At 49.8% G+C, this 26,025-nt stretch overlaps 1 protein-coding gene across 1 annotated transcript in view; it reads right to left on the bottom strand.

Annotated features, from left to right (window-relative positions):
• The window catches only part of Ptprn2 (protein tyrosine phosphatase receptor type N2), a 629,714-nt gene that overhangs the window by 77,646 nt on the left and 526,043 nt on the right, over nt 1–26,025 (bottom strand). The window contains exon 14 of the mRNA XM_051177829.1: nt 14,166–14,360. Coding sequence (XP_051033786.1) covers nt 14,166–14,360 — 195 coding nt within the window. The remainder of the gene's footprint in view (nt 1–14,165; nt 14,361–26,025) is intronic.

Genomic DNA, 26,025 nt, shown 5'->3' on the forward strand with positions numbered 1-26,025 from the left:
TTCACTCTCAAAAAATATTTGCACCCTGCTGTCAAATGTAGACAAATTCACACAGAGTATCAGAAAATGGCCATTTTAATGGGGAGTGCTTTTCCAGAGTGTCTCTCTCTCTTTCTCTCTCTCCCTCTCTCACTAAAATGTGTTCTCCAAAAATTATTTTCATAAGAAAGATTAACATTTTCAACATTAACGGCTAATCCCTTTTCATTTAAAACTCAGCTGATAAAATTCTTTGCTTGTCATTCAAATGTAAGTAATAATTATAGATCCCAGGCCTCCGTCTCGGGCCTCATTAATGATAAATTGTATGGAAGTGTGAAGCCAATGCCAGCTTTGATACAACTCAGAACTCAATTTCCATGGCTTCCCTTAGCTATGTACAATTAATTACACAGTTAATAAGGGAAATACGTTAATGAAAGGAGAGTTATTTACCCAGACCGCCTGCCTTTACCAAATGTCTTTTGTATGCTTCTCTCCTTGTAATTCTGGTATACAGATAGTTTAAAAGAAAAAAAACAAAAACAAAAACAAAACAAAACCAAAAAAACCCAATACGATTGACAAAGTCCAGGCTTTTAATGCCAGTCTGCAGCTACTCTGATTAAAAACAAGTTTAAAGGAATTTTAATCCAATTTTACATTTCCACTGATTTCTGCTTTTTAAAGTCCTGAAATAGCCCTTTGTCAAATAAATAATTACCACTAAGCTACTGTATTGTTCCAGAGACACAGTTATCTCCACACATTGAAAACTTGGAAAATTTTAGAAGAAATTACATGGAAGACAAAGAGAAAAAAATCTCAGTCATTCTGAACAGACCGACAACTCCTTTCTTATCATTTAAAACCTCTTCTAGAATGATCAATTTCATTCACTGGATAATCAAAGTATGACACCAAGACTAGCTTTCACTGAGAAGGATGTCACCATTTCTGGCTTTGGCAAAGTCTAAAATCAGAGAACTACAAAGGGCAAACCGGATGAAGCTGGATTCGTTTGTTCTTTATAACACACAGTAAAGTATGGGAAGGTTCATTGTAAATCTTTGTTTTGCAACCTATTTGCATTAACACAGATGAGTGAATTTTTTTTTTTTTTACTAAAATAAGAAAGTAGCCATTTAATTCCAATCTTCACTGTATCCCTTTTACATAAACAACATACTTTAAGGTATGGGAGCTTTTTACATCATATTAGTGAAACAGCGCTGCATTCCTAAGGACTAAAGCGGGAAGGCAGGGGGAAGGGAGTTTAAAGTGTATTTCTGAGAACCAAGTCTGTCCTTTTAGCAGGGTAACAAACTCTAGGGGGACAAAATGTGTCCACAGCAAACACTGTGGACTGTGCCCTATGTGGTAGGTCCTCCTGGAGTTCGACCTTGGTGCCTGTCGCCCACATCCACCCTGACATTTGGAGAGCCAGGCAGTGGTATTCCCTGTAGCAGCTTCCTCCAGGACCCCTGCTGTGGAATATTTCTGTGTGCAGAGTTACAGCAGAGTCATTTGTTTAAACCCAGCCCCCACCCACCCACCTCACCTCACCCCCGCTGGATGGGCCTTCCACAAAATTCAAACAGCTGGCTCCAAGTCACAAAGACAGGAGCTGAGGTTCTCAAACACCCAAGGCCTTGCTAATACCCGGCCAAGCACAAGAAGGCCCAGTGGACACATTTCTGCTCTGTGCATGATGACAGTGGTTAGAGCAGGGAAACCTTTGGGAAGAGGGAAGAGGAGGGATGGTTGCTTAGCAACGCACAGCAGCCTCACTTACAAAGCAAGAGGCAGGGCTTTTCTTAGCAGCAGCCTTTTATATTCTGTGCCAGTGATGTAGTCCTTACGATTTTCTGATGAAGTTTTTAGGAAGAATAAAGAACTCCAGCAAGTGTGGCGAGGTTACCTAGGACGGTGACACAGGCAGGGACTTGGTGGCACAAGCAGTTAGCATATGGGACTCTGTAGCACGTTAGATGGCATTTGCAGAGATTTTTTTGAACAAGTCGTCTACCGCAAGCAGGGTACTTTGATTTTTATCTCCCTAAAGCAACGGGCTGTATGTTCATGAGAAAGTAATGCGGGGCCAAAGAAACTGACTCCGTACCAGGAAGACGACATGCACACAAGACCCAAACCTGTGTGCTCAGTTTTTCACCAGCCAGAGGACTGGAGCCCAGGGGTCTGGCTGTCTCTGCCTCTCCATACCATCCTAGGAAGCAAAGGGGCTCACATGTGGGTGTAGTGTAAGCAGAAGTTAGGATGCTAGCCAGAAGGGACTTCCTCATCTCATCCAGTTGTTGCAGACAAGCTAACGGAATGGGAATATCTGACAGCATGGGTTTTCACATTTCAGGGTGAAGCCCGTCATATGTTCTTAATCTCTCCCCATCTCGAAGCCAGTCATACTGTGGGGTGCCCAGGCCACATGCCACACATCTACCAGGCTTGACAGGTAAGGCATGAGTAGACTGCCAATGGCCTCCTGCGAATGCATGCCACCTGGCAGATCCCCAGGCCAGCACTATGTGCAGCTGGGATTTCCCTCTATGCTCACCTGCTGCCTGAGCTGCTGTTCCTCCTCCCCTCTTCTTAGATACAGAATTTCCTACGTAGCCTTGGCCGACCTGGAGTTCCCCTATGTAGACCAGGCTGGCGTCTAACTCACATCATCGATCTTTGTGCCTCTGTGTCCAGAATACTGGGATTAAAGGTTTGTGTCGCCTTGCCTGGCACTGCCTGGCTTCCATGAGGACAGCCACTATAAGGTGACCATCTTCTGAATGCACCGGCCGACTGTGGTTTTTCGGTGCAGTTGTCAGTGTGATGTGAGGTTCCGTGCAGATCAGCACCCTCCTGCTGCATCCTTTGTCTAATCCCTGGGGTGTTTCTAATAGCATGAAAAACAAGAGATTCTCAAGTGTCTTCCTTTATAGGACATCTTAACGCCCTAAAGACACTGGGCAAATGACCACCATCTATTTATAAAACTAAGGGACATGTCCAGGAGTACAAAATGAGGAGGAAATCCGTGCAGCGACAAGGAGCCCGAATCCTAGAGAGAGGGGGACAGGGCAGAACAGTTTCTTCCATCTAAAATTCAGTGCACAGAGAAGAAAAACAAAAACTACCCACAGGAGGCAGGAAGGGGACCTGAGACCCTTGGAGGCCTGCATTGTCAGTGAAGGAGTGCATAGCGTGTCTGTTCCTATGAAGACTGGCGACGCTGAAAAATCTGAACCAGGAGCCTCATCTACCGTTAAAGCTCAAATCAACCACACACAGGCCGTCCCGGACCCTCAAGCAAGCAACCAATTAGAAAATGGCCTGGTTTCATGACAAACACACTCCACAAAGCACAAGGACGTACAGAAATCCTGAGATCCAGGCCCACTCCACCCAGGCACTAAGAGTCTGAACACAGGGAGATAACAGCTGTGCCAGGTACAGGAGCAAAACAGCCAGAGAGGAGAGCCAGACCTCCTGGGGAGCTTAAGAAGAAGAGGCATGCAATGTGTTTGCTTGCCACCTTCAGAGGTAGTAAAGGTAGGGTGAGAAAATGAACTGAGCAACTGAAAGAGGAAATATACTCTTTGAAATTACAGACACTACTGAAGAGAGGACTTGCATACTGGAAGACAGAGCTAGGGAAGTTCCTGTGAGCATAAAACAGAGAAAGAGGGATGATACGGAAAAGACTTAAATGGGAACAGAAGTGCCCGATACACTTGCAGTAAAGGAGAGTATGACAGGGTCAGTTTCAAGTTGTAAAGGGTGGGGTTGTGGATTCAGCTCAGGGGCAGAGTTTCACACGCATAAGATTCTGGGTTCGATTCCCACTACAGAAAAGCATATCGCAGGCTGTTTGTTGTAAATTTCCAGAATCAATGGGAGGCAAGAATTCTCAGATTCAGGGATTGCAGTAGGTCTGGAGAGGGGGAAAGAAAAAGTTAAAAGTTCTAATAAACTGCCCTAAATATTTACCCTTATACCCTTAGATTATATCAGTCAGGCTCTCAACCTTCATCAAAGAGGCTCCTCTTTTCAGTAGATGGCAGCTAACACAGAGACCCACGTGTAGTTAAAAAACAAACAATAAGAGGCGGTGGATGGAGGGGTAGATTGTTTTTAATCATAACTCATGCATGTACAAAAAAAAATATTCAAACAAACTAACAAAAAAGTAGGCTGTATCCTGAGACAGGACGAAAGGAAATCTCCAAATGGGAAGCAGCATTGAGAATCAAAAGGGGTGTAAAGAAACCCACCAGAATAGCTGCAGGCCTGGCGACAGACAAAGTAAGGGGACAGGGTAAGGATGACAGAAATATCCAGAAGAGGACCCTTGCCCAGTGTGAGGACCAAAGGCGTTTTAAATAAAGACTAGGAGACAGTCCTGCAGAGTGATGGATATCTTTTAGGGAAGAAGGAGCTCCTACCCAGAGTGAAGAGAGAAGTAAGTACACAGGAAAAGGAAAGAGAAAGCAACCCAGGCATGTGTGGTCAAGGAGCCCCGCCTACAACAATTAGCAATGAAAGCGGACAGCCTAAAAACCCAAGCAGGGGTGCTAAGCCCCAAGCCACAGTCGTGACTTGCTAGGCTTGAGAAGAGGATGGAGATGTTCATTCCACCCATGTGGTAGATTAGGCGTGGCTGCTCATCACTGGGGTAGCTGCTAAAATACAGCTGTCCCGTACTGGTTAGGGGGCTAGGGGGAAAGGAGGGAGCTTAGCCAATCAATCGCTTCAGAAGGGGGAAGGGGAGGATGCTGGGACCAAACAATAGATGGATGACATGTGGTGGTGTGCAGAGAATAAAATACCACGGGACACCCAGAAACTGGAAATATTTGGTCCCATTAGAATAGCTTACTTATTATAGGGACATGATCATCTTTTTTTTCTTCTGTGACTTGTGTCTTTCAGAGGCTGTGCTCAGGGAGGAAGAGTCACTGCAATGCTGAGTGAGCATGCTGGGAGAGCCCTCATGCACCTCACAGCTGTCCTGTGGGCATCCCATAGGTCCTGATTTATAGATGGGAAACGTGGAGACCACGGTATTTAGTGTCACCCTATGACATAGTGGCCCTGGCTCTGGGCCATCACCTTCTCTGTGCTGTCCTCTCTTGTACCAGGAGAGGACTGCATTGTGGCCAGGGTCTGCTCCATCTCTGGATGCTATGTCTAAATGCTCTTGGCTTCTGGCAAACAGACAGTGTTAACCTTTTGGTTCAACGAACCACAGTAATTCGTGTGAATGGGGTCACAGTCCCTTTATTGCCACACTCGCTTAGTTCTTCTGCAAATTTTCTAATTACAAATAGCCCCGAGCAAGGGTCCTGGTGAGGCTGAGCCATCCCTAGGGTCTCTTCCTGGTCTCACAGGGTTGTTCCTCAGCAACGAAGTCCTTGCATCAACGTCTACCAAAGTCCTTGAAGGACAAGGTCTTCCAGTAAAGCTTGCAGTTCAGCATTTGACTCTCCCTCACGTTCCTCCAGCTATATGAGTATAAGCTTCCCAAGAACAAGATATCTGCCATCTTTATTCAGAGCCATGCTGAGCACACAAAGGCAGGCACACCCTGGGTGGGCAGTTGTTCTCATCCATGACGTTTGTGGAGCTGTGTAGTTAATTCAATGGAACTTCAATACTTGTATTTTATAAATCACATTAGTTTTATTCTATGCATGTCTGTTGTCTTTCAGTTCAGCAGAGTGAGCCTACAAGCCACCGGCATGGGAGGCACTGAGTGGGCCCAGCATACCTCTGGGCTTGGCTCACCCTGACAGGTCTATCTAGGGTGACCCAGTCAGCCGTAGGCATCTCTGTCGTCAGCACTCAGAAAACGCTGGGTGAGTGACACTTTGGAGTCTTGTTTCGGACACTGGCTTCCCAGCTTCCCCTTGTGGATGTCATTCGTGAGGCTGACAGTTCCCGTCTCAGTGTTGATTTTCCTACTTCACTCAGTGAATACTAATCGGGCGTTTAGTTATTCCGTTTTACCCACTTCATCCACCACAAGGTCTACAAAGGACGGAAATAGTCGGAAAGGAAATAATTTTGAAAACAACAACAACAAAGAAGGGCTCAGGGTCAGAGGTACCAGCTCCAAATATCACCCCGGATACCGTCATGACCCACCCCAGGCAGCTGCACTTCCCCAGGTTATTTGTGCGCCCCCCACTGTCAGGGAACAAAAGTCTACCTCAGCAAGCATCGGGCATGGAATGTGCATAAACCACAGCCACCCTCAGGATATGTGTCTCACTGGGGTCTGGTTGAGATGGGGACATCGGACATTTTTCTTTAAGCAGTTCTCATTTGCAGCAGGCTGGCAGACCATGTTGGTTTTGGGTCAACTCCATCTTCTCAAGTCCAGATGTTAGATCCCTTCGCCCCAGTTAGCTGCGACCTCATGGGAAGACAGAGCCCTTCAAGAGGAGATTAATTTTAAAGGACAGCTAAAGTTCACGTGGTTGGAGACTGTGGATGCACCACCCACTTGCGTGGAGGAAAGGCCATGAGAGGACACGTCTAGATGGCCATCCTGAAGCTGGGGAGAGATCTTGGGAGAAAGCAGCCCGCCGTGCCTCGTCACGGCCTTCCGGTCTCCAGGAACACTGGCCTTCCTTTCTATCTTAAGCCTCAATCGTAGCAGACTGAGATCTGAGGCCAAAGACCCACACACCTTCCGGCATGTTCTCTTCGTGGATACCTGCGGAGTAGTTGTCATGTGCGTAAGCGGCCCTGATGGGAGATGTCCTTCTGTAATATGTCTATCTTATTGGTTGATGAATAAAATACTCTTTGTCCAATAGCCAGGCAGGTGGATAGGTAGGGTTACCAGACCAGGGGAAGGCTAGAGCGGAGGGACAGAGAGGGAGAGGCCTCAAAGAGATGTCATGCATGCTGCTCAAGGAGACACATGCTGGGTTCCAGGTTAAGCCACAGCCTCGTGGCAATACATAGATTTATAGAAATGGGTTAATAATTCAGACAGAGCTAGCCAATAAGAAGCCTGAGCCATTGGCCAACAGTTTCATAATTAGTATAGTGTTTGTGTGTTTATTTGGGGCAGAGCGGCTGTGGGACCAGGCTGGAAAGAAAACTCCAGCAACACGACCCCACCCTGAGTCAATGCAACGCCACAGTTCTTGCACATAGGAGAGGTACGTGTGCCCGAGACACACCCGGACACCCATTCCCCTATACATGACCAGACTTGTTCTGTTTTTCTGGGTTTTGTCCTGAAACTTTGCCTTAGTGAACTGACCGCTGCCTCTTCTGGGGGTGGGGATGTGGGGGGGGGTCAGCACTGACTGTCACAGGCAGATGAGTAACTGAACATCGAGAACCAGACAGGAACAAACAAACTGATTATGAGTAAATATCCATTCTGTCCTGGCCCTGAGGCTGGAGCGGTACAGGTGTGGGTTTGAAGGCTCGCTCTTATTTAAAGGCTGCCTGCGTGCCCTCCTTCCAGAGGGAGGGAGGTGGGGCTCATGCCACACTGGCTGCCGGAGGCACACAGTAGGGCTCATGTGTGTTTCAGTGACTAAATGTCCAGCTCCTGGCTCCCAGGACACCTTCAGCACTTGGGGGCCATGAGCAGGAAGGAACAGCCTGCTGTCTGTCAGTGTCGGTGGTTTGAAGCCAGCAGGGCCAGGCTGAAGGAAGACACGGTACTCTGTACCTGGACCTACACCTCATGCCTGGCTCCGTACCCTGAGCTTGGGCCATGTGGCCTAAGCCTGGTTCCACGGTGAGCCTGAGCTAGCATCCCAACCCGGATTCATATCCTGTGTCTACACTCTGTTCCTGGTTCCGAGGTTACTCCTGAGAGGTGGGGAGGGGCCCTATTCTGTGCTAGCCTCTGGTCATCTTCAGCGTGGACACAGCATGCTTTGCACTCCAGGCCTTTGACTTCCCCACCAAGAGCAAAGGGCATGGCCCCTTGGCTCTCAACAGGCCCCTTGGCTCTGGGGACACTCGGGAGCTGCTGTCTGTCTGTCTGCTGTGATGAGAAGCTGCCGGTCCAGTGTTGACTCTACGTCAGCACTCTTGGCTTTACTGTTTTCATCTGTGAAATGGGCCCAGCCCTGGGTTGTGCTTGGTGGGTGTCTAGGGATGGCACTTGTGCAAAGGCTCAGAGGAGCTGGTCACTGTGAAGATGACGGGGACCCAGGCCTCTGTCCCCGAAGGCAGAGTGTTTTTTTAAAGTGTCTGCATTCAGGATGCTTTCCTCCACTAAGCCCTGTGGGTCCAACAGAGACGAACAGACCCACTTTGTTCCGCATACACTCGCTCCCTGGAGGTTCCCAGCCAGCCACACTCAGCAAGTGAGCAAGCAATCCCTTGACATTTTCCTAATGACTGCCCCAACATAGCGCTTGCCCAGGCGTCCACACCACTCCCACTTTCCTGCTAGAACGCCTGGCTGACTCACGAGTAATTAGTGAACCTTGGGATGCAGTAGGGTTCTCAGCTCCTCACGAGGCAGGCCACGTGGAGCATCTCCCTGCGGAAGGCAGGGACGATATGGGGATGGGGATGGGTCTTCCCGAAAGTAAACTCAAACCCGTGTCTCCCCCTTCAGCCACAAAGGCCGGTCCCCACGCTCTTACAGCATGGTGGCTTCATGACGGCCCTCAAAAGTCACTGCACTGACCGTCCTTCCTGTGTGAGGGCTCCTTTAGAGCCCTGCTGGGGCTGACTTGGACATCACATGTCCTGAACATCTCTTTAGAAGAGCTTGAGATGTGCTGACCAGTTTCCCAGTGCTTGTGTACCCTGCCAACCTCTACTCCCTTTTCCAGCATGACATCCCCTCCGCTGCCCCTTGCCCCACGTCTCAGCAGGCTTCCAGAGCAGCTGAGGTGAGGGGGCTGGGGCACTAGGACCATTCCCCCGAGCTCCTCCAAACTAGCTTGGATTCTCCTCTCCTGTTCTCTCCTCTGCTCTCTTCTCCTCCCCCTCCCCTCCTATCCCCTCCTCTCTCCTCTCCTCTCCCCCCTCCCCTCCTCTCTCTTCTCCTCTCATTTCCTCTCTTCTCCCCCCCCCCACTCCCTCTCTTCCTTCCTTCCTTCATGTTGGAACAGCCCAGGCTCATTTCAAACTTACATTCTCCTGCCTCACTCCATGAGTACCAGGAGACACGATGGGCATGTCTGGCAGGCCCTCTTCACACTCACACGGACTGGGGGCAGGATGCCACCACCTACCTTTGTGTGTGTGAGTGTGGCATGTGAGCAAGTGTCGGGAAGTGTTGGGACATCATCTGTTATCTTAAAACAAGAGCTTCTCACTGAGCCTAGAGGTCATTAAGTTCTAGTCATCTTCCTGTCTCCCCTTCAGTGCTAGGGCATAAACACAGCCATGCCTGGCTCTTTAATGTTGGGTTTGGGATCTGAATGCTGAACCTCATGCTTCTGCAGCAAATGCTCTAATCCACTAAGCCACCTCTACAGCCCGCAAACTTGGAACCCTAAAAGGGGGATTGATTGGCGTTTATAATTATGGAGAGTTACAGGGTTCACTGCTATCTTTATCTCTCTATCATCCGTCAGTTTCTAAAAGCTCTTGATCATATTCACACCAATCACCCTCTCTGATTCTCCTTGTCCTCTTCCCAACTAATTCCCCTTCTACAAGTGCACTGATGACGGCTTTTCGAAAGTCCAGTTTCTGCACATGAGAAACATGTGTGACTCGCTTTTCAGGATGATCCCCAGTTCCCACAGATAGCATGGTTCCATTCTTCCTTACAGTTAATTCTTACCCTGCATTTGTATCGCTGTTTTAAGCATTCACCTGGTGACGTGCAGGCAAGTCTACTCCTCACCCTGACTGCTCTGAACAGTGTAGAAACAAACACGAGTGTACAGGCGCCACTCTGCATGCTGACGTAGATTCCTTTGGGCACATTCCCGGGAATGATGTAGCCCTACTCTGTGGTAGTTCTATGCTTGTAGTTAAAATGCTTGTATCACTGTGCAGCCCTGGAACTCTCCACGTAGATCAGGACATCTAAAATGCAGAGCTCCTCCTGCCTCTGCCTCTTGAGTGCTAGCGTTAAAGCTATAAACCACCGTGCACAGGAGAAACTTGTAAACTTTATAACATTTTATTTATTTATTTAGTGTGCATTGTATGTGTGAGTGCATACACGCTTCAGTGCCCCCGTGGAGGCTGGCCTCACCTCCTGCATGGGGATTGAATTTGGGTCGTCACACTTAATGGAAGGTACTTTTACCCACTGAGCCATCTCAACAGCCCCAAGAAACTTTGGATTTTTAAAAGTCACTTCCGCGTGAGAGAGAATGCCCGCACGGTGCCTGTCTTTCTGTGTCTGTCTTCACTCTACACGGTGTCTTCCTGTTCCACACATTCACAATGGCTGGAGGTCCATTGGTATCAATGCCATGCTTCCTCTCTCTGTGCACGGAGGATGGTACCTTCTCCTCTGAGTGTAGATAGCAGTGACCAGAGGTTGGAGGGGGAATGTATGAGGGGAAGATGGATTTGATCGGCATGGGCTGTGTGCATATGTTGAAATATCACGCTAAATCCCATGTGTATGTGCAATTAACGTGTTGACCAAAAATAAAACATTTCTGAGGGCGTGTTTGAAGAAAATAAAGACAGAAGACCAATGGTAGCAAACACAGAGCACCTTTGGGTGGCAACCTTTGTGGCTTTACTGTGACTTCGGGTGGGTGGCGTCTCCAGGGCATGACTGGGTGGCGGAATCATGGCCATGCTCATAGGCCTGTCCCTCTTCACACTCAGGGACTGGGGTGGCGAGGGTGGGGGCTGCTTTCTAGCCCATGGTACAGATCTAAGACAGAGGTCATGACTGTGACATTAGATTCAGCCCCAGCAGACAGCAAGTGAGGCAGGCTTCTGTGGAGTGCCAGAATTCAGGCCCCTTCCCAAGTCAGGTCACTGTGCTCTCTACACCAGGAGAGCCATGGCAACGTGCCCAGTCCATCTCTCTGTGTCCCGAGGGCCCCATACGTAAGCAACCAGCCTTTCTGAGCCCCCCTCTGACCCCTGCTCTACCTTCAGAGCCGGGGATAACAGAGGCCCTCCCTGTGGTTGGTTGTGCTTGGCTCTTCTGCTAGTGACTGTCACTATGGCTGGTCCACTGGAGGCGACACAGCCCAGTAATGTCCCAGCCTGATATCTAGCAGAAACCTTCTCCTCCCATGTGAGCCTTCCTGACACCCAAGTCCTTGACCTTGGAAGAGACAGTGATTCCAAGAGGTCTTGTCTCTATAGTCTAACAGAAAGTTACAGAGCGTGGAGTGTCTGAGGCCATCCTATGTGGGAGACTCATGGGGAACAGGGCTCAGGCCCGAGGCCCTTCCCACAGTGGTCATGCTTGCTGGTTCACCTGTGAGTACCCCAGCATCACAGGGAAATATTTAGTCAGCGATGTCTCCTGGTGGCCAGTTTTGGGTCATCACGGCTTTAAGGGATGCGCCATTGCCAACCTGAAGTTGAAACTTTTTTGCCCTCCCCCTTTTGGTCTTTAAAGATTATTTCTTTATTTTCACAATTATGTGTGGTTTTTCCTGTGCATATGGCTATGTGCCACATGGGTGCAGTTTTCAGGGAGCCCAGAAGAGGGCGTCAGATTACCAGAACTGGAGTTCCTGGATGGTTGTGAGCTGCTGTATGGGTACTGGGAATTAAACTCAGATCTTCTGGAAGCACTGTGTCTCAACCTTTTCCTTGAGTCTTTATGCTCACACATCACATTCTGCCTCCATGCTCCACTGTAGCAACATCACGAGTGAATAATACCCAGTGTCCTGGATTTAACTTCATGGCACACTCATCCTTGCCATGTAGTTTAGCACGTTTGTCTTGCCAGCTGGCCAATTAGCAAGCACTTTCCCACCGAGGGTCGGGGTGACTGATCATTGCAATTACCCTCCCTGTAGCTTTAATGAGCCAAGGTCAGTTGCAAGGGCTGACAAGCATGGCTTCCCCAGCTTGTGCCAAGCGAGGTGTGGCAAGGGGGGTGGTGCTACATGAGCTTGACCCTGGGTTGCTGGAAACATGCAGGCCTCCACCCTGGTTCAGTCACATTCTGCTAAAGCTTGAGAGGAATTTCACAGCCTGTGCACTAAGTGGGCGAGATCTGAAGAAGGAGCCCAGGGTTCTGGCCTCCTTGGGTCCTGTACCCTTGAAATTCTGAGGCAAGATGCTATGCCACAAAACACCACCTGAAAAGGGAATCAGGAACTACAGGGTGCAGAGAAAACAGAGGTCTGAGGCATGGCCCATCCCATCACGGATGCAGTAACTGGGTCATCCTGCCTCCTGGTCTGCATCCTGCGAGAAGGTGTTGAGTCACATCTCTTGCCACTGAAGCAATAATTCCTGGAAATGCCTGGCTCCCCTGGGGCTTACAATCTGGGCAAGCGGAGTATAAGAGTGGGCGAATGGGACCTGCACAGGTCTGCATGTATTTCTAGGGCTTGTGTGGTAGGTGGGTGAAGCCCCCGCCACGTTCAGGGAAGCGCCTGTGTTGGGCCCCTGTGGCACTGCTGAACTCTGCCTGGGCTACTTTGCTTTAGAACAGTGAGGTCTTGGCTGCTTGGAGGTTGAGTCCCTCCTGCTGAACTCAGAATTGTTACTCATGTCCAAACACAGTTTCTCTTGAAAAAAAAAAAAAAAAATGCATAACATATACCACACAGACACAAGGTCTTAACTAAACTGTGACCCAAAGTCATGAAACGAATGACAGATTCCAAGCACATGTACTGTCTTGCCCATGACAGCACCAAATCTCCGTGTCCCAGGACTCCTCAGCTCCTTCTCTAAAAGGGACCAATATCAAAGTCCCTGATAAGTCAGATCTAAGTTCAGTCATGGCTGTCCGTTAGGAGGACATCTATACCGTAAAAGACTACAAGCACCAAATGCTATGCCATGCATATGTGTAATTAACCTATCGATCAAGAATAAAATAGGTGCATGATGCGTCTGCTGAGTGAATGGTAAACTGCCTGCCCCAGGTGTGAGAAGCTTTCTCCTTATGGCCGCTATCCCAGAACAGCAAGGACACAGAAGCAAGCAGGTCAAGGACAAGTCACAGACAGCACAGAGAGGGGATGCCCTCCTGTGGCCATGTGTCATCTGGGAAGTGGACTGCTGTACCCCTTGGCCTCCCTATATGTCCACTCCTGTCTAGGCCAGCAGGATTCCTGCAGCACTGACTTGGATAGTCACAGAACCTTCTTGGTCAACATGGCTGCCAGGAGACTTCTCAGTATTAAACTGTTTTCCAGCTTCCCATGGCCACCAAATCACCCTGTGACTGGATAAATCAGTCAAGGAAGGTCCCCAGGGTGAGTGTATAAGGACAATGTACAGAGCTGTCTCAAGACAGGGTGACTAACTGTGCAGAGTTATTATTTCCCTCATCTGTGATCACAGCGGCTGCTTCCAAAGCAAGGGACTGGACTGTGCCCCAGGCTGGCAGAGCCCCCATCCCCAGGTGAAAAATAACATGGCCACGTGCTGTGTGTCTTTATTTCCCATTCCCACAACAGGAAGGTGCCTACTGCTAAGATGGCCAAAGGGTAGCCTGACGAAACTGAGTTAGAAACATCTCTGTTAATGAAACTGGGCATTAATAATATACCGTGAGCCAACACAGCCACTCCATCCCTGGTCACTCCATAAAAATATACCAGGCAAAGTCATGACCCTGCAGAGAAGCCATATGTGTCAGCAAATGGTCCTCAGAAAGCTCTGGTGACAGACTGCAGGTGGCCCATACCTCCTTCTGCCTCCTCTGCCTCCTCAGCTTCAGTTTTGCAAAGTACATGGATGACCTTTGTTGATTTTGTGGGGGGCCGGAAACAGGGTGAAGGTGGCTAACAGCCACTTGTTATTCGTCAAAGGCCAACAGAGTGGCACACACATCTAGCACTAAAAGGCATGCATTCCCAGCAATCCATCTCAAGTCCAAGGGAGAATGCCTGCATGCGCCCATGTGTGCTCTAAACAGAACAGAGAGAGCTCAGTGAAGAACGCACCTTTTGTTTCTATCCACGACTCACAGAGGGGACACTAGAAAGCAATTGACAGGTAGAACACACTCACGCTGCAGCCGCCTTCACAGAATTCAGAGCAGAGGATGCGAGCCTTACCAGGATCATGTGGCCGGTAGAGATGTCCATGTTAGACTGGACGGGCTCCTCAGACCAGGATGAAGTGCTACTCCGTGCTGAAGGACTAGGCATTGGCCCATCACTGAACTGGGAAGAGACGCTGTTGATGCGTGATGTGTGTGGTCCCTCGGGGCGATCCTGTGGCCGGACAGACATACGCTGGCGGCAAAGCTCCTGTAAGACAACCAGCGGCGGAGTCCGGGTTAGCAGGCTTCAGGGACTTCTACTTAGTTTTCCCACAGAACTGCAAGCCTACCTGCTTTTCACCTGCACACTCGGCCATCGTCAAGGTTCATGCTAGTGACAATTTATGCTCTTGACCACTAGACAGTCCCTAAGGATTCCGCATGCCCACTAGTGTGTTGTGGGGGCATCTTCCTTATGCTCCCTGAGATCTACAAGCGATGAAGCAAGTCGGCTCTAAGAACAAGTATGTGAGTGCACGCCTATACACACACGTACACATGTGTACCATGAGCAGACACAACCCCCATCACCACAATCTCTAAAGCCGTGGTTTTGTTTGTTTGTTTTTGTCTTATTTTCATCAAGAACAATGAAAAAGTTAGATCGAGTTAGGATCTTTCCTTTCTCATTAGAACACAGGTCACAGGGAGAGACCAGGCGTCTCCTACAAGGTGGGGACATCCTCAGTCTGCCAATTTATTTCCCCCCCCCAAGCAACACAAAAGTGAGGATCCTAGGATCTTGGCAGCATGACCCCTTGGCATTGATCTTTGATCTTTGGCTTTACCCTATACCTCCTCCCTTTTGACCGACAGGAACCCATTCTGGAAATCTCTCAGAGTTAAGACACAAATGAGCACCTCTGCATCCTTAGAAGATGAAACTGTGACGCAGGTGACCAAAACGAAATGTCACCAAAAGGAGATGTGGAAGTGTAGCTGAGCCCCACAGAACAGCAGGGAAAAAGAATCATGCACTTTCCAGCAGTAGTAACCAACAGCCTGTTTAGCTACCCAAGGCAGTGGCAGAATGTTGGAGACCATGGCCATGTTTGCATCTCCTTCACAATGGGTTGCTGTTATCTTGGCTTCAGACAGAGGCCACCAGGAATGCATAGAATTCCCCCTGTCTCTACAGAAGACAGACAGCCATGCCCTGGCTTCTCTCCAACAGGGGTCCATAGGCAGTTCAGCCCCCAAGCTACCGTAGGGGACTTCACATGGGGATGCTGGCCCACATAAACCTTGAGACTTGAAAGCAACTGAGATGGTGAAGGTCAACATGGGTACCCTGGACATGGTGGGAGGATGAGGCAAACCCCAGAAAATGAGACCTGAAGAGAGTAGGAGGGCCTCTGGCATGAGGGGCCACAGGACCAGCCTAGCTTTGATACTCCTTTTCCTCTATTTATCTTTCTATATGCTGTTGGCTTAGAGAGTTTTTAAACAATGGGTTTCTCTTTTGTTTAAAAAAAAAAAAAAGAAAGAAAAATCAGCTAGTTTTCTGACAGTCTCAAAAGCATGGCAGAACGGTTAACAAAGCCCCACGTTCCCCACAAGGGCTCTTCTCAAGCGGATGGTGCAGGCCACCAATCTAAGAGCTTGCAGGCCTTGCTCACTGGATGCTCACAGAAGTATGTCACTGGGTTCTGTAAAAGGACTCCAGGAGGAGGCTCTGCAGTTCCTCCTGTGACTTACAGAACACAGAGCTGTGGCTGAGGTTCATGAGCCCCCAGCATCAGCCCAAGGGCATAGCACAGGAAGTCATGCTGACCATGTGCCCGTGCCATGAATCAACGAGAGACATCTGAAGGGAAAAAGTGTCCCCAAAGGATGCCAGTCTTGGATGGAATCTTGGCTGGGACACATGTGCTGCATGTGAACTTGCATAAGCCATTTTAAAACCGGCAATCCTTGCTTCTCCCCTTCAAAACAGGAAATGGCAGTTGCCATAAAAGATTAAAAGTTCATGCATATAAAATGCCTAGAACAGTGTGTACCACAGAGAAAGCCCTCTGACATCAACCGGCAGAGATGAATGTTAAAATAGCCCTCTAAGGCTGGACATGCAGCTCAGTGGGTCGACTGCTTGCCCAGCATTCATGAAACATGTGTGTACTATCTTTAGTGCCACATGAACCTGGCATGGCATCTTACCCTGGGAGCTCAGTAATGGGAAGGTAGAAGCAGGAGGATCGGACATGAAAACACTGAACTTCCAGGGAGGGAGGAAGTCTGTTTCCAAGAGAGGGTGTAGCTGGTGAGTGGATAGTGGGCTGAGGTGACGGTGTGTGAAGCCTGGAGGGGCATCAGGAGAGACATGCGGCCATGTCTCGGAGATCCAAGCAGCTGCTGGCCACCATTTGCGTGCGGTGTGTATGAAGACAACTGTGGAGGCCTTCCCATGCTCATATTGTTTTCATGAGCCTGTGGGTGAGCCAGAGAGGGTTAGCATTCCCATAGAGCTGCCCCGAAGATACAGGGACAACCAGGATATCCCAGATACAGCATGATGAAGGGACAAGGATCCAGAAGAGAGCAGAGTGCTTCAGTAATGGGGATGTCCTTCTGTACATATGTTTCTCTTATTGGTTAATGAATGAAGCACTGTTTGGCTACTGGCCAGGCAGGAAGGTTAGGTGTGGCTACCAGACGAGGAGAATTCTGAAAGTGTAGGCAGAGAGGAGTTGACATGCCAGTCCAGGAAGAGAGGATGGGAGTCAGGAGTTCTCCGGTAAGATAAGGCCATGTAGAAATGCATAGGTTAGTAGTTGTGGGTTAATAATTAAGGCACAGCTAGCCAGTAAGAAGCCCAAGCCACTGGCCAACAGTATTATAATTAATATAAGTCTCCGAGTGTTTGTTTGGGGCAAGGCAGCCGTGGAACCGGGCAGGAAATCCTGTACACTGCCTTCTAGAATGCACATCCATTAGTCCATTAGTTTACAGTGCCTGGAGCAAGAATGTCGGACTTTGGAACCACGGCTTCAGTCCTGTCTGTGTGAATGTGGGCACACGTCTCACCACTCTGGGCCTCCATTTCCTTATTTGCGAAATGTGGCAACACTACCAGACTCAAAGGTGTGGAGGGTGAAATAGCTGGGGTGTGGTAGCACACTTCTAACCTCAATGCTAAAGCTATCAGGGCCCTACAGAGCCAGCCATTCATTGTAAAGACTTTGTCTCAAGACAAACAAAAAAATATAGAATCCTGAGGACTCGTCTGGCACAGCTCGGTGCCAACTGTCATTGTTTGCTTGCTCGTCACGTGGAAGAGAACCCCATATCTGACCTCCCTGCGCTCACAGTACATTCAGAGCTGGGCAAATATGTAAAGAAATTCTGCTAAGAACACACTCTGGGCCTTACCAGGCAGCATGGTGCTGGGGGGGGGCAGTAGGAAGGGCCCACCCCTGCCTAACAGCTCTTGTGGAGGAGACACTAAGTGTAGGTCTCAGCCTGCGTCCTGGGAGAGGGTTTCCATACTGAGCTGGCTCAGCATGACAGCAGCAGAGGTGAAGGACAGAGGCTCTCCTCTCTTCCCTGGCCTTGCAACAGACACATTTGAATCTTCACTTAGGCTACTCTGATGCACCTGCTCACACACGCTTAGGAATAAGCCACCTAACTCTTCTACCTCTGTGGAAATCCTAGTGTCCACCACATGGCCTCTCTTGCTTGTCAGGGTAGAAATGCCTCCAGGGGTGACTTTGACCTTGTGAAAATACTTCTGTCCAGCTAGGGGAGGTCATTGTTCCTAAAACCTTCCCAAGCAGGGACTTCATGGTCCCAAATGGCGCCTTAAACATTTTTTTGCAGCATGTGTCATTCCCTTGGTTGCACACTGCCCAAACCAGGCACTATAGCCTGGCCCAGGACCAGGTGGCCTGGATCCGTGGCAGCTGGCCATAGTGGATTTCCGTCCTGTGTCATCTTCCCAGACTTTCCAATCTGAAACCTGGGAATCTGCAGCAGCCAGCCTGTGAAACAGCAACGCTGTAAGGATTTGGCAGGTGGAGGTGGAAGTCTAGATTGGTGATGTAACAAACACATTCAGGATGAGGCCTGGGCTATGGACACCCTGTGCAGGCCCTGGGACTATGAAGCAGGAAGCTGCAACTTCTAATGCTTCTCTGCATGGTACAGAAGGAGATATTTCTCCATAGCTTTATTTGAGAGTCTTTCCTTCCCCCAACTGGCTCCCCCCAAACTCTCTGATGTACTTATGGTGTGTGTGTGTGTCTCAATGAATCTACCAATCTGCTGCTAGAAGAGTTCTGGGCATCTCAGTGACTAAGTGTTTATTAGCAGCCAGTACAGAACTGCATCGATACAGCCCCTCCTGCAGACCGCTGTGAATAGCCATGCCTTGACATCTTGATTCCAGCAGGGGGAAGCCAGGGATTGGCCCTAATGCTTTGTCTTTTCGATTGGTCATGGGTTCTAAGTTATCAGCACAAAGGCTATATTTTTGCCTTTTCTCTGTACTATACTTCAAAACTAGTTTTTAGAAGAAAAAAAATTGGTGCTTTTCATCACGATGGAAATGACATGCCTGCTATTCAGCCTTGTGTATGTGACTTATGTATGGTACATGTGTACTTGTGTGTGTGTGTGTGTGTGTACATATGCCAGAGGTAAATGTCAGTCTCCTCTCTCTCTCTCTCTCTCTCTCTCTCTCTCTCTCTCTCTCTCTCTCTCTCTCTCTCTCTTACATAGCTTCTTGCTAGGTGTCCCTGGCAGGTCTGGAACTTGCAGAGGTTCCCCTGTCTACTGCTCAGATTAAAAACCATCAGGACTGAGTCCACCTTATTTTTTGAGATAGGGTCTCTCAAAAATCAGAGCTTGTTGGTTTGGCAGAACTAGCTAGCCAGCTATTGAGCCCCAAGGGCCCTCTTGTCCCTGTCAATCCAACCATGAATGTATACACCCGGCTTGTATAGTTGCTAGAGACCCACACTCACGTTCTTATTTGGCAAGAACTTTGCCAACGGACTCATTTCAGCCCTCTTTGTGGCTTTTAAAGTCCTATTCCCGGTCTATGGGGTCTGTGAACATGGCAGATCCAAGCTCTTGGTCTAGTTGGGGTGTAGATATTTCCATGTTCCCTCCTGGAACCGGAGAGTTGGCACACACAGCCTGTGTGTTCTGCTTCATCCCTCCTCCTAAGATCACTGTGCACAGAGGAGAGGGTGAGCACACACACAGAGTGAGTAATGGTGATGGCAGGGCTTCCTCGCCTGCAGGTGGGCAGGAAAGGCTGAGTGAACACAAACATTTGCACTGTGGGGATTGGAAGCCACAGCCTTCGTCGCCATCCTGTGGGCACTGAATGTGACCGGTGTGCTCGCTCCCTTGGTTCATATCACCTCCATTTCTCATGTGGTGGCGGTAGTGGCAGGGCTGTGCCTATGAGCAAATGACAAGCATGCCGTGGGTAGCACACACAGCCTGCTGGTTATGCTCTGAGAAGTGTGTCCAGGCGGAGCTGGGAGGGAGACAGTTTTCCTGAGCAAAAGGTAATTGGTGATGCTAACTAAGCTGCATGGACATGCTTGAAGGAAGCCTGGAGTCTGGCTGACTGTGTTTGGAAATTCTCCTCATCAATAATTTTGGCAGCAAGTCGTCCCCTGAGTAGAGAGTCCGAGGTTAATCCTATAAATGCCCTAAAGGAGAATGAAGGTACACAGGCATGTCCAAAGCATTAGCTAGGGAAGACACGGGCCCAGGAAAACCATAGCATCTACCTCCTTGACAACTTCACCTGGGGACACAGGCCCTGCTGTGCATGCGGGAGCTTGGCAAATGGGTCTTCTCTTGGATGGATGGCAGGCTGGTGTCTACCCACCCTAATTTGAAAGGAAAAGATTCCTTAATATATTGCAAACTTTGGACAAAGTCTAGTAATTACCAAAGATGTCATGTGTGAGCAGGGACATCACTTTAGGGAAAATAGCCCAGGGCTGGCAGAACAGCCTGGAGTTCACCAAGAAGACAGTAGCATCCCGGCGGCTCATGACTCAGCAGCTCACAGGTGGCTGATGGCTCAGAAGTGAGAGAGAGAGAGAAGCCCACTTAACAGGGCACTCTGGGCATCAGATGCTGCTGTAGGGTCAGAAGCAGCCCACAGAATTCCTTTCAGTGTTCCCTTATACACCGAGAATAGGGTTAGGGTTGCCTGCCCAGACAGCTGGAGCTCCACAAGGGACAGTATGCCTGTGTCTGTCTGTCATCTTTTTTATTTTTTTTTTTTATCCAGTTTATTCTTCCACAACAAGGAAAAGCCTCGGTACATAAAGTAAAGCATGTTCCCAGGTAGCAAAGGGAAACACCGTGCCACATGGCATTTTCAGAAAAGGGCTCTGTGTTTTTCTGGGATGAGTTCAGGTCTGTGTCCAGCAGATCCTGCAGGAGTCATATCTGGAACAGGCTGCTTTCTCTCTGTCTTTCTGGAAAGGTCAGTTGGCTCAGGGCACCCGGGCTCCAGGTTTTTGGCCTCTCCTGTGTTGAGAAAATTGTCAAGGAAGTCGGGTGTAAGATGTGTCCAGCTCCTCATGGGGAGGGCACAAGGAGGACAGCCGTGGCGGGAGGGTGTGACTTTGTGTGCGGTTCTCGAGGTGACAAGTGTCAGTGGCTGTGATTTGCTTCTGCTCTTGGGAAGCAAGCATCTCAGAGACTACAGTGAGGGAGCAGAATCTGTTCCTGGGAAGAGACTGGTCCCAGGTAGAGCCAAGATTGACACCCGCAGTGCACTGCGGGAGCAGTGGCTTAGGATGAGGCTCTAGAGCCAGACTGCTCAGGTGTGAGTCCTGGCTCTGTTGCTTATATCCTGGACGACGACGACGCACAGGTTCTCTGCATCTCTGTGAAGTGGGGGCAATAACAGGACTCCTTCTGGCAGGGATCTAAGCTAATGCCCGTGAGGTACAGAGCACAGCTTGGTGCCTGCTCAACACTCAGTCAAGGGCAGCTCTTCTCAGACACACTGGGGAGGTAGCAATGCCAGCAGAGGGAATTGACTATCTGGAGACCCTCACTCCAGGACACAGCCATCCCACGAAGACATAGACCCACGATTGCTGTCCCTACTGGACCACGGCGGCACAGCTGTTTCGACCTCTAACCTCTCTATTTACCAAGGATATCACTCCCCTCCCCACATTCCCAGGTAGAGCCATAACAACTAGGGTTGTCCATAGCAATTGTGCACAATTGTTCCATAATTCTTGAGCCTGCATAGAAAGACAGAGAAAGTTCCAGGTACTTTAAGAGGGTTCCAACCCGAGTAACGTCTGCTGTGAAGGCTGCTGACAGAGTAGTTGGTACTTTTCCACAGAGCCGGTTTGCTAAAACAGTAACCAACTGTCCCTAAGGCCCAGGTCTGTATGACCTTTGAGTGTGGTTTTACTCCTTTCCCAGATAATTTTCTAGGAATCGGAAAACAACAACAACAACAAACTTTTTAAAGTAAATGGAAACAAAACAAAACAAACTTAACTACTTCAGGGCATCTTACCCAATGCAAAAGAACCACCCCGTGATCCTGTGATCTCTTTCAGATTCCTTAAGACCCTTGGAGATGTAGCTCCAGAGGCCACAAGAGGCCACGCTGCCATGCTGCCAGAAGTTCCTTGCTGTCTTCCTGAGTGCCTTTCTCTTCACCCTCGTGTGAAAATTTTACGTTTTCAAAGCAAGGGGCTGGAGAGATAGGCTTAGTGGTTAAAAGCATCTGCTACACTTGCCCAAGTCCTGGGATTGGTTCCCAGCATCCTCATGGGGGCTCACCTCCCACCTGTAAGTCCTGCTCGAAAGGAGCCAGCTCCCTATTCTGGCCTCTGAGGACACCAGGCTTGCAGGTGGAACTGTGGCTCCAACCTTGCCCCTGCCGACGCACCTCCTAGCTTCTAATACTGTTATCCCTAAACCATAGCGGTGTGAGCTGAGCTGTTTTAAGACAGCCACGTGGCACATGGCTTTCTAAGAAAGCAAAGATGCAGAAGGTCTGCAACCTGCAGCCAGTCTCTCCTTGAGCAAATGTGAAACACTCATCATTGGAGTACAGTACTATTTTCATCCTATCCAGAGCCCACTGGAGAGGCCAGTGTGCAAGCCCAGGGCCCTGGGCCCCAAACACTGCCACCTGTACCCAGTGTGGCCTAGGCACAAGCTCAGAGAACAGCATGTGCAGAGTCCCCACAGTCTGCACCAGCTTTGGACTGGAAAGCTTATGCCACCCAGAACAGTTCCCCGGGGGCATAAGGACACAGACTCAGCTTACAGAGATACACACATGCCTTGCGAAACCATCATTGTCTCTTGCTGTGCAGCCATTTGCTTCTGCTCCGTGCTGAGCTCAGGCTCTGGGAGGCTTCTGCAGGGTCCTCCAAGTATTTTATACTTCTTTATAGCGCAATTTGCAAAATAAGTTGAATAGGATTCCGGGGGCAGAAATTCATCCATACACACAATAAGCAAATGCCTCATTTCTCAGCTTTGCGTCTGACGGGGAAAATTACAGAGCGGGAATCACTCCCAGAGAAAAGACCTGTCACTCTCAAATTCCAGCAAAAGACCAGGACTACAAAGGCTGGGGAACGCTCCGCACCTTTCGAGGAACAATCGGCACAAAGCTGTGCCTGACGGAGTGTGCACACAAAGGCCGCCTGGGATTTTTAGGGTTATTGGCGGAGCATAATTAGTAGTAACGGGACAAAAGTAAGGAAGAAACACACAAAGGCACAGAGGGAAAATGGTTCATTAGGATGTGCTGGGCGGGAGAAAGGCCAATTACTCTGCAGGCTGGAGGCAACTCTAGGAGGCCGCCCTGAACCCAGTGGCCCTGGGGGTGGGGGGCAGCTGGTCTCCTGAGCAAGGGCTGGGGCAGTGGGCACAATGTGTCCCCTGGTGGAGAAGAGCCCCATGCTTCCACAACCCCGTGGGATGAGGGCATGTGACCGACGGCAGGTTGTTCTGCCTAAGGAAGGAGAAGCCAGGCTGGATCCAGGCAGGGAGACACTGTCCTTTGGCAAGTTTTAGGTGTCTTTTACGTTGTTCCCATTCACGCTTTCCAATTTAAAAACGAAATACTTTTGCGAGACGAATAGCCAGTAGAAGGCGTGCTTAAAATTAACAATGTTCTATACTCAGCATGATGTTCCCAAAGCATGCAAAGACGCTCTCTTTTAGGATGAGAAAGAACGCCCAATGAAGGCTTCTTGTTTGCTCACATCTCCTCGTTCACAGCATAATTTCGTTTCGGTGGCTGTTATGGTACACTGAACTAAATGTTACAGAAGAGAACTTTCAGTCCTAAGTGAGGTTGGGTGCCTCATGCGAACACTCCCAAAGAATGTCTCTTATGGACACTGGGCAGAGCGAGCCACCATCACCTCCCTCCCTTACTCAAGGTCAAAGCAACAGCAGGGCTCCCTACTTGTGGCAGGACCGTCCTGGCTCTGAATGGTGCCGCCACCTAGCCATCACCTCCCAGGAGGCATGGCTCCAGTGCCTCCAGCGATCTCCTCTGAAGTTCTCAGCTTCAAGGTGCCCAGTTCACACATGAGATCTCACATTTCTACACGGGGGCCCATGCTGACACACCCACACATCAGGAGGACAGCCTTCCTCAGAGCAGAGCCACTCCCGAACTGGGCTCTGAGGTCGGTAGGATGGCTGCAGCTCAGGGGGTCCCGCCCTGCAGACTCTGGGCTACTGTCTGCCACCCAGCCAGCCTCCCTGGATTCCCTGTGCTGTCAGACCTGAGCTCTGGGGCAGGATGCACACAGCCGTGTGATGTGAGGTGCTGTGCTTCAACAGCTCTGTGACTAAGCAAGACGGTGCTGGGAGAGCAGTGTTTACCGAGCGGTACTGAGTAACGTTCCCCATCTTACACGATGTTTCCTCAAAATAAAACTTAGAAACAGCCACGTTTCATAAGAGAAAGGTGGCTTTCACTGTTTCTCTCAGGCTGGAACTGTCTCGGCAGCTTGGGACGCTAACAACAGAAAGATAAGATCCCTGCTGCCAGGACCCCATTCTCTCCTGAGCATACATCGCAGCCAGCCATAGTAGAATCATGCCTAGGCTCTTTCCGTCCATCCTGCCTCCCAAACCAAGGAGAGGGGGTCATTTCTGCCTGTCTTCTGTCCCCAGGGCGGAGGGACCACAATCGGGGCACCCAGGTAGCATGCTAGCATATTTTGGGGGTCCTGGACATCGTACCCCAAGGAGCACTGTGAGGCCTTGAAAGAGCCACCTCTTGGAATGGGAGCTGAGTCCTTCCTGTCTGATAGGCTGGCGAGAGAGGGCTTGGCTCTCCATGGTCCTGGAAAAGAGTCAGGAGTGTGATCTCCTGCTATTCAAAGTACCAAGGATGTGAATGTCTCTTCTGATCTGCAGGCAGCCCAGTGTCAGGAGGTGAAGACTTGAAACTAACTAATTCTGCATGCTCAGCAGCTTCCAGAAGTTACTGCCTGGCATGCCCCAGAGCTCAACCACAGCCAGCCCTTCCTTCTCCTTCAAGATTTCATCTGCATTTCTCCTGAGGGACAGCCGTTGAAAAGGAGTTGTAAAACTAAAAACATAACGGCCACATCAACCTAGCAAGCACATTCACTCTTACATAACCCACGGCTGAGATGGGCTTCTGTACGAAGTTGCCTCACCTGTAAGCGAGATATTCAGATGGAGGGCAGGGCACATGGAATGTATCGAATGTGTCATGCATGCTGAGACTCTTCTAGGTGTGATGGGTTGGGGAGCTAGGGGGGCACTTCCAACATCTGAGGACTCCCCACACAAGGAAGTTTCACGTCTCCTGGGAGGGGGGAGCAAGAGAAAGTAGTGGATTCCAAGTTCTCGGAGCCCTCAGGATCTCAGCAAGTGAAGCCAGCCTTGGCAGCCACCATGGGCATTCAGGGCTCAGTTTCATATTCAGACAATCTGAATTAGCCGAGTCAGTAAGAAATCAATCATCTGTCTTTTGGGGGGTGGACTGGGGGTGACACAGCGTGAGGCTGGAGACACACGCTTTCCACGAGATCTTCTCCCCATCTTCCTGGCATCCTCTTTACTAAAAAGCAATGGGCAATCATTCATCACCACCGTCACCTTCACTGACTTCCCACACAGTCAGTCTCCAGGAGCCACACGCAGCGGTTTTTCCGGAGTTGGAAATGGCCTCCCTGCACAGCGGCTCTTCATGTGTCAATATCTGGGTTCACCTTATCGACTGCTTTTCATTGATCACCTACAGGCCCCCTGCCGTGTGCTGCAGACTGTGCAGATGCCACCCTCTGGGAAACCGAGGCTGGCTTCAGCCCTGTGCTAGAGGGAGGGCAGGTCAGATAGGAAGAGTGGCCACTATACAAGTGCATGGCTACAAATCGAAAGGGTGTGTGGGGGGGGCAAGCCACAGGACTCAGCCTGGTGTTCAGATGGGGTTAGTCCCCTGGGCCAGGACAGAGAGCTGACAGATGGGCATGGTGGGCGCCGGAGGAAAAGCACTGCCTCCCCAGGGCGGGGTCAGAACAAAGACTCAGAGGAGAAGGGCACAGGAGGGTTTGAGACTGGGAGAGGAGGGGCCCGGACACAAAAGGTATTCAGGCTTCCATTCTGCTGGGGCTTAATTAAGCCAAAGGGCAGGGCCCAGGAGGGGAGGGTTGCTGAAGCAGCTGCTCTGAGACCGGGGACCCTCGTGTCATCCCGGGGCCCATCACCCTCCCTTCCCCTTCCCCCCTGCACCATTGCAGACACCAGAGTGCTGGGGCTTAAGTGCCCTAGGGTTCAGGTGGCTGTGTACAAGTCCCTGCCCAGGATTTCACATCTATGACTTTGCTGCCGAGGGTCATTCTGCACCCCAGGGATGGAGTCTG

This window comes from Phodopus roborovskii, unplaced genomic scaffold, assembly GCF_943737965.1.
Source record: "Phodopus roborovskii unplaced genomic scaffold, PHOROB, whole genome shotgun sequence".
Classification (NCBI taxonomy): domain Eukaryota; kingdom Metazoa; phylum Chordata; class Mammalia; order Rodentia; family Cricetidae; genus Phodopus; species Phodopus roborovskii.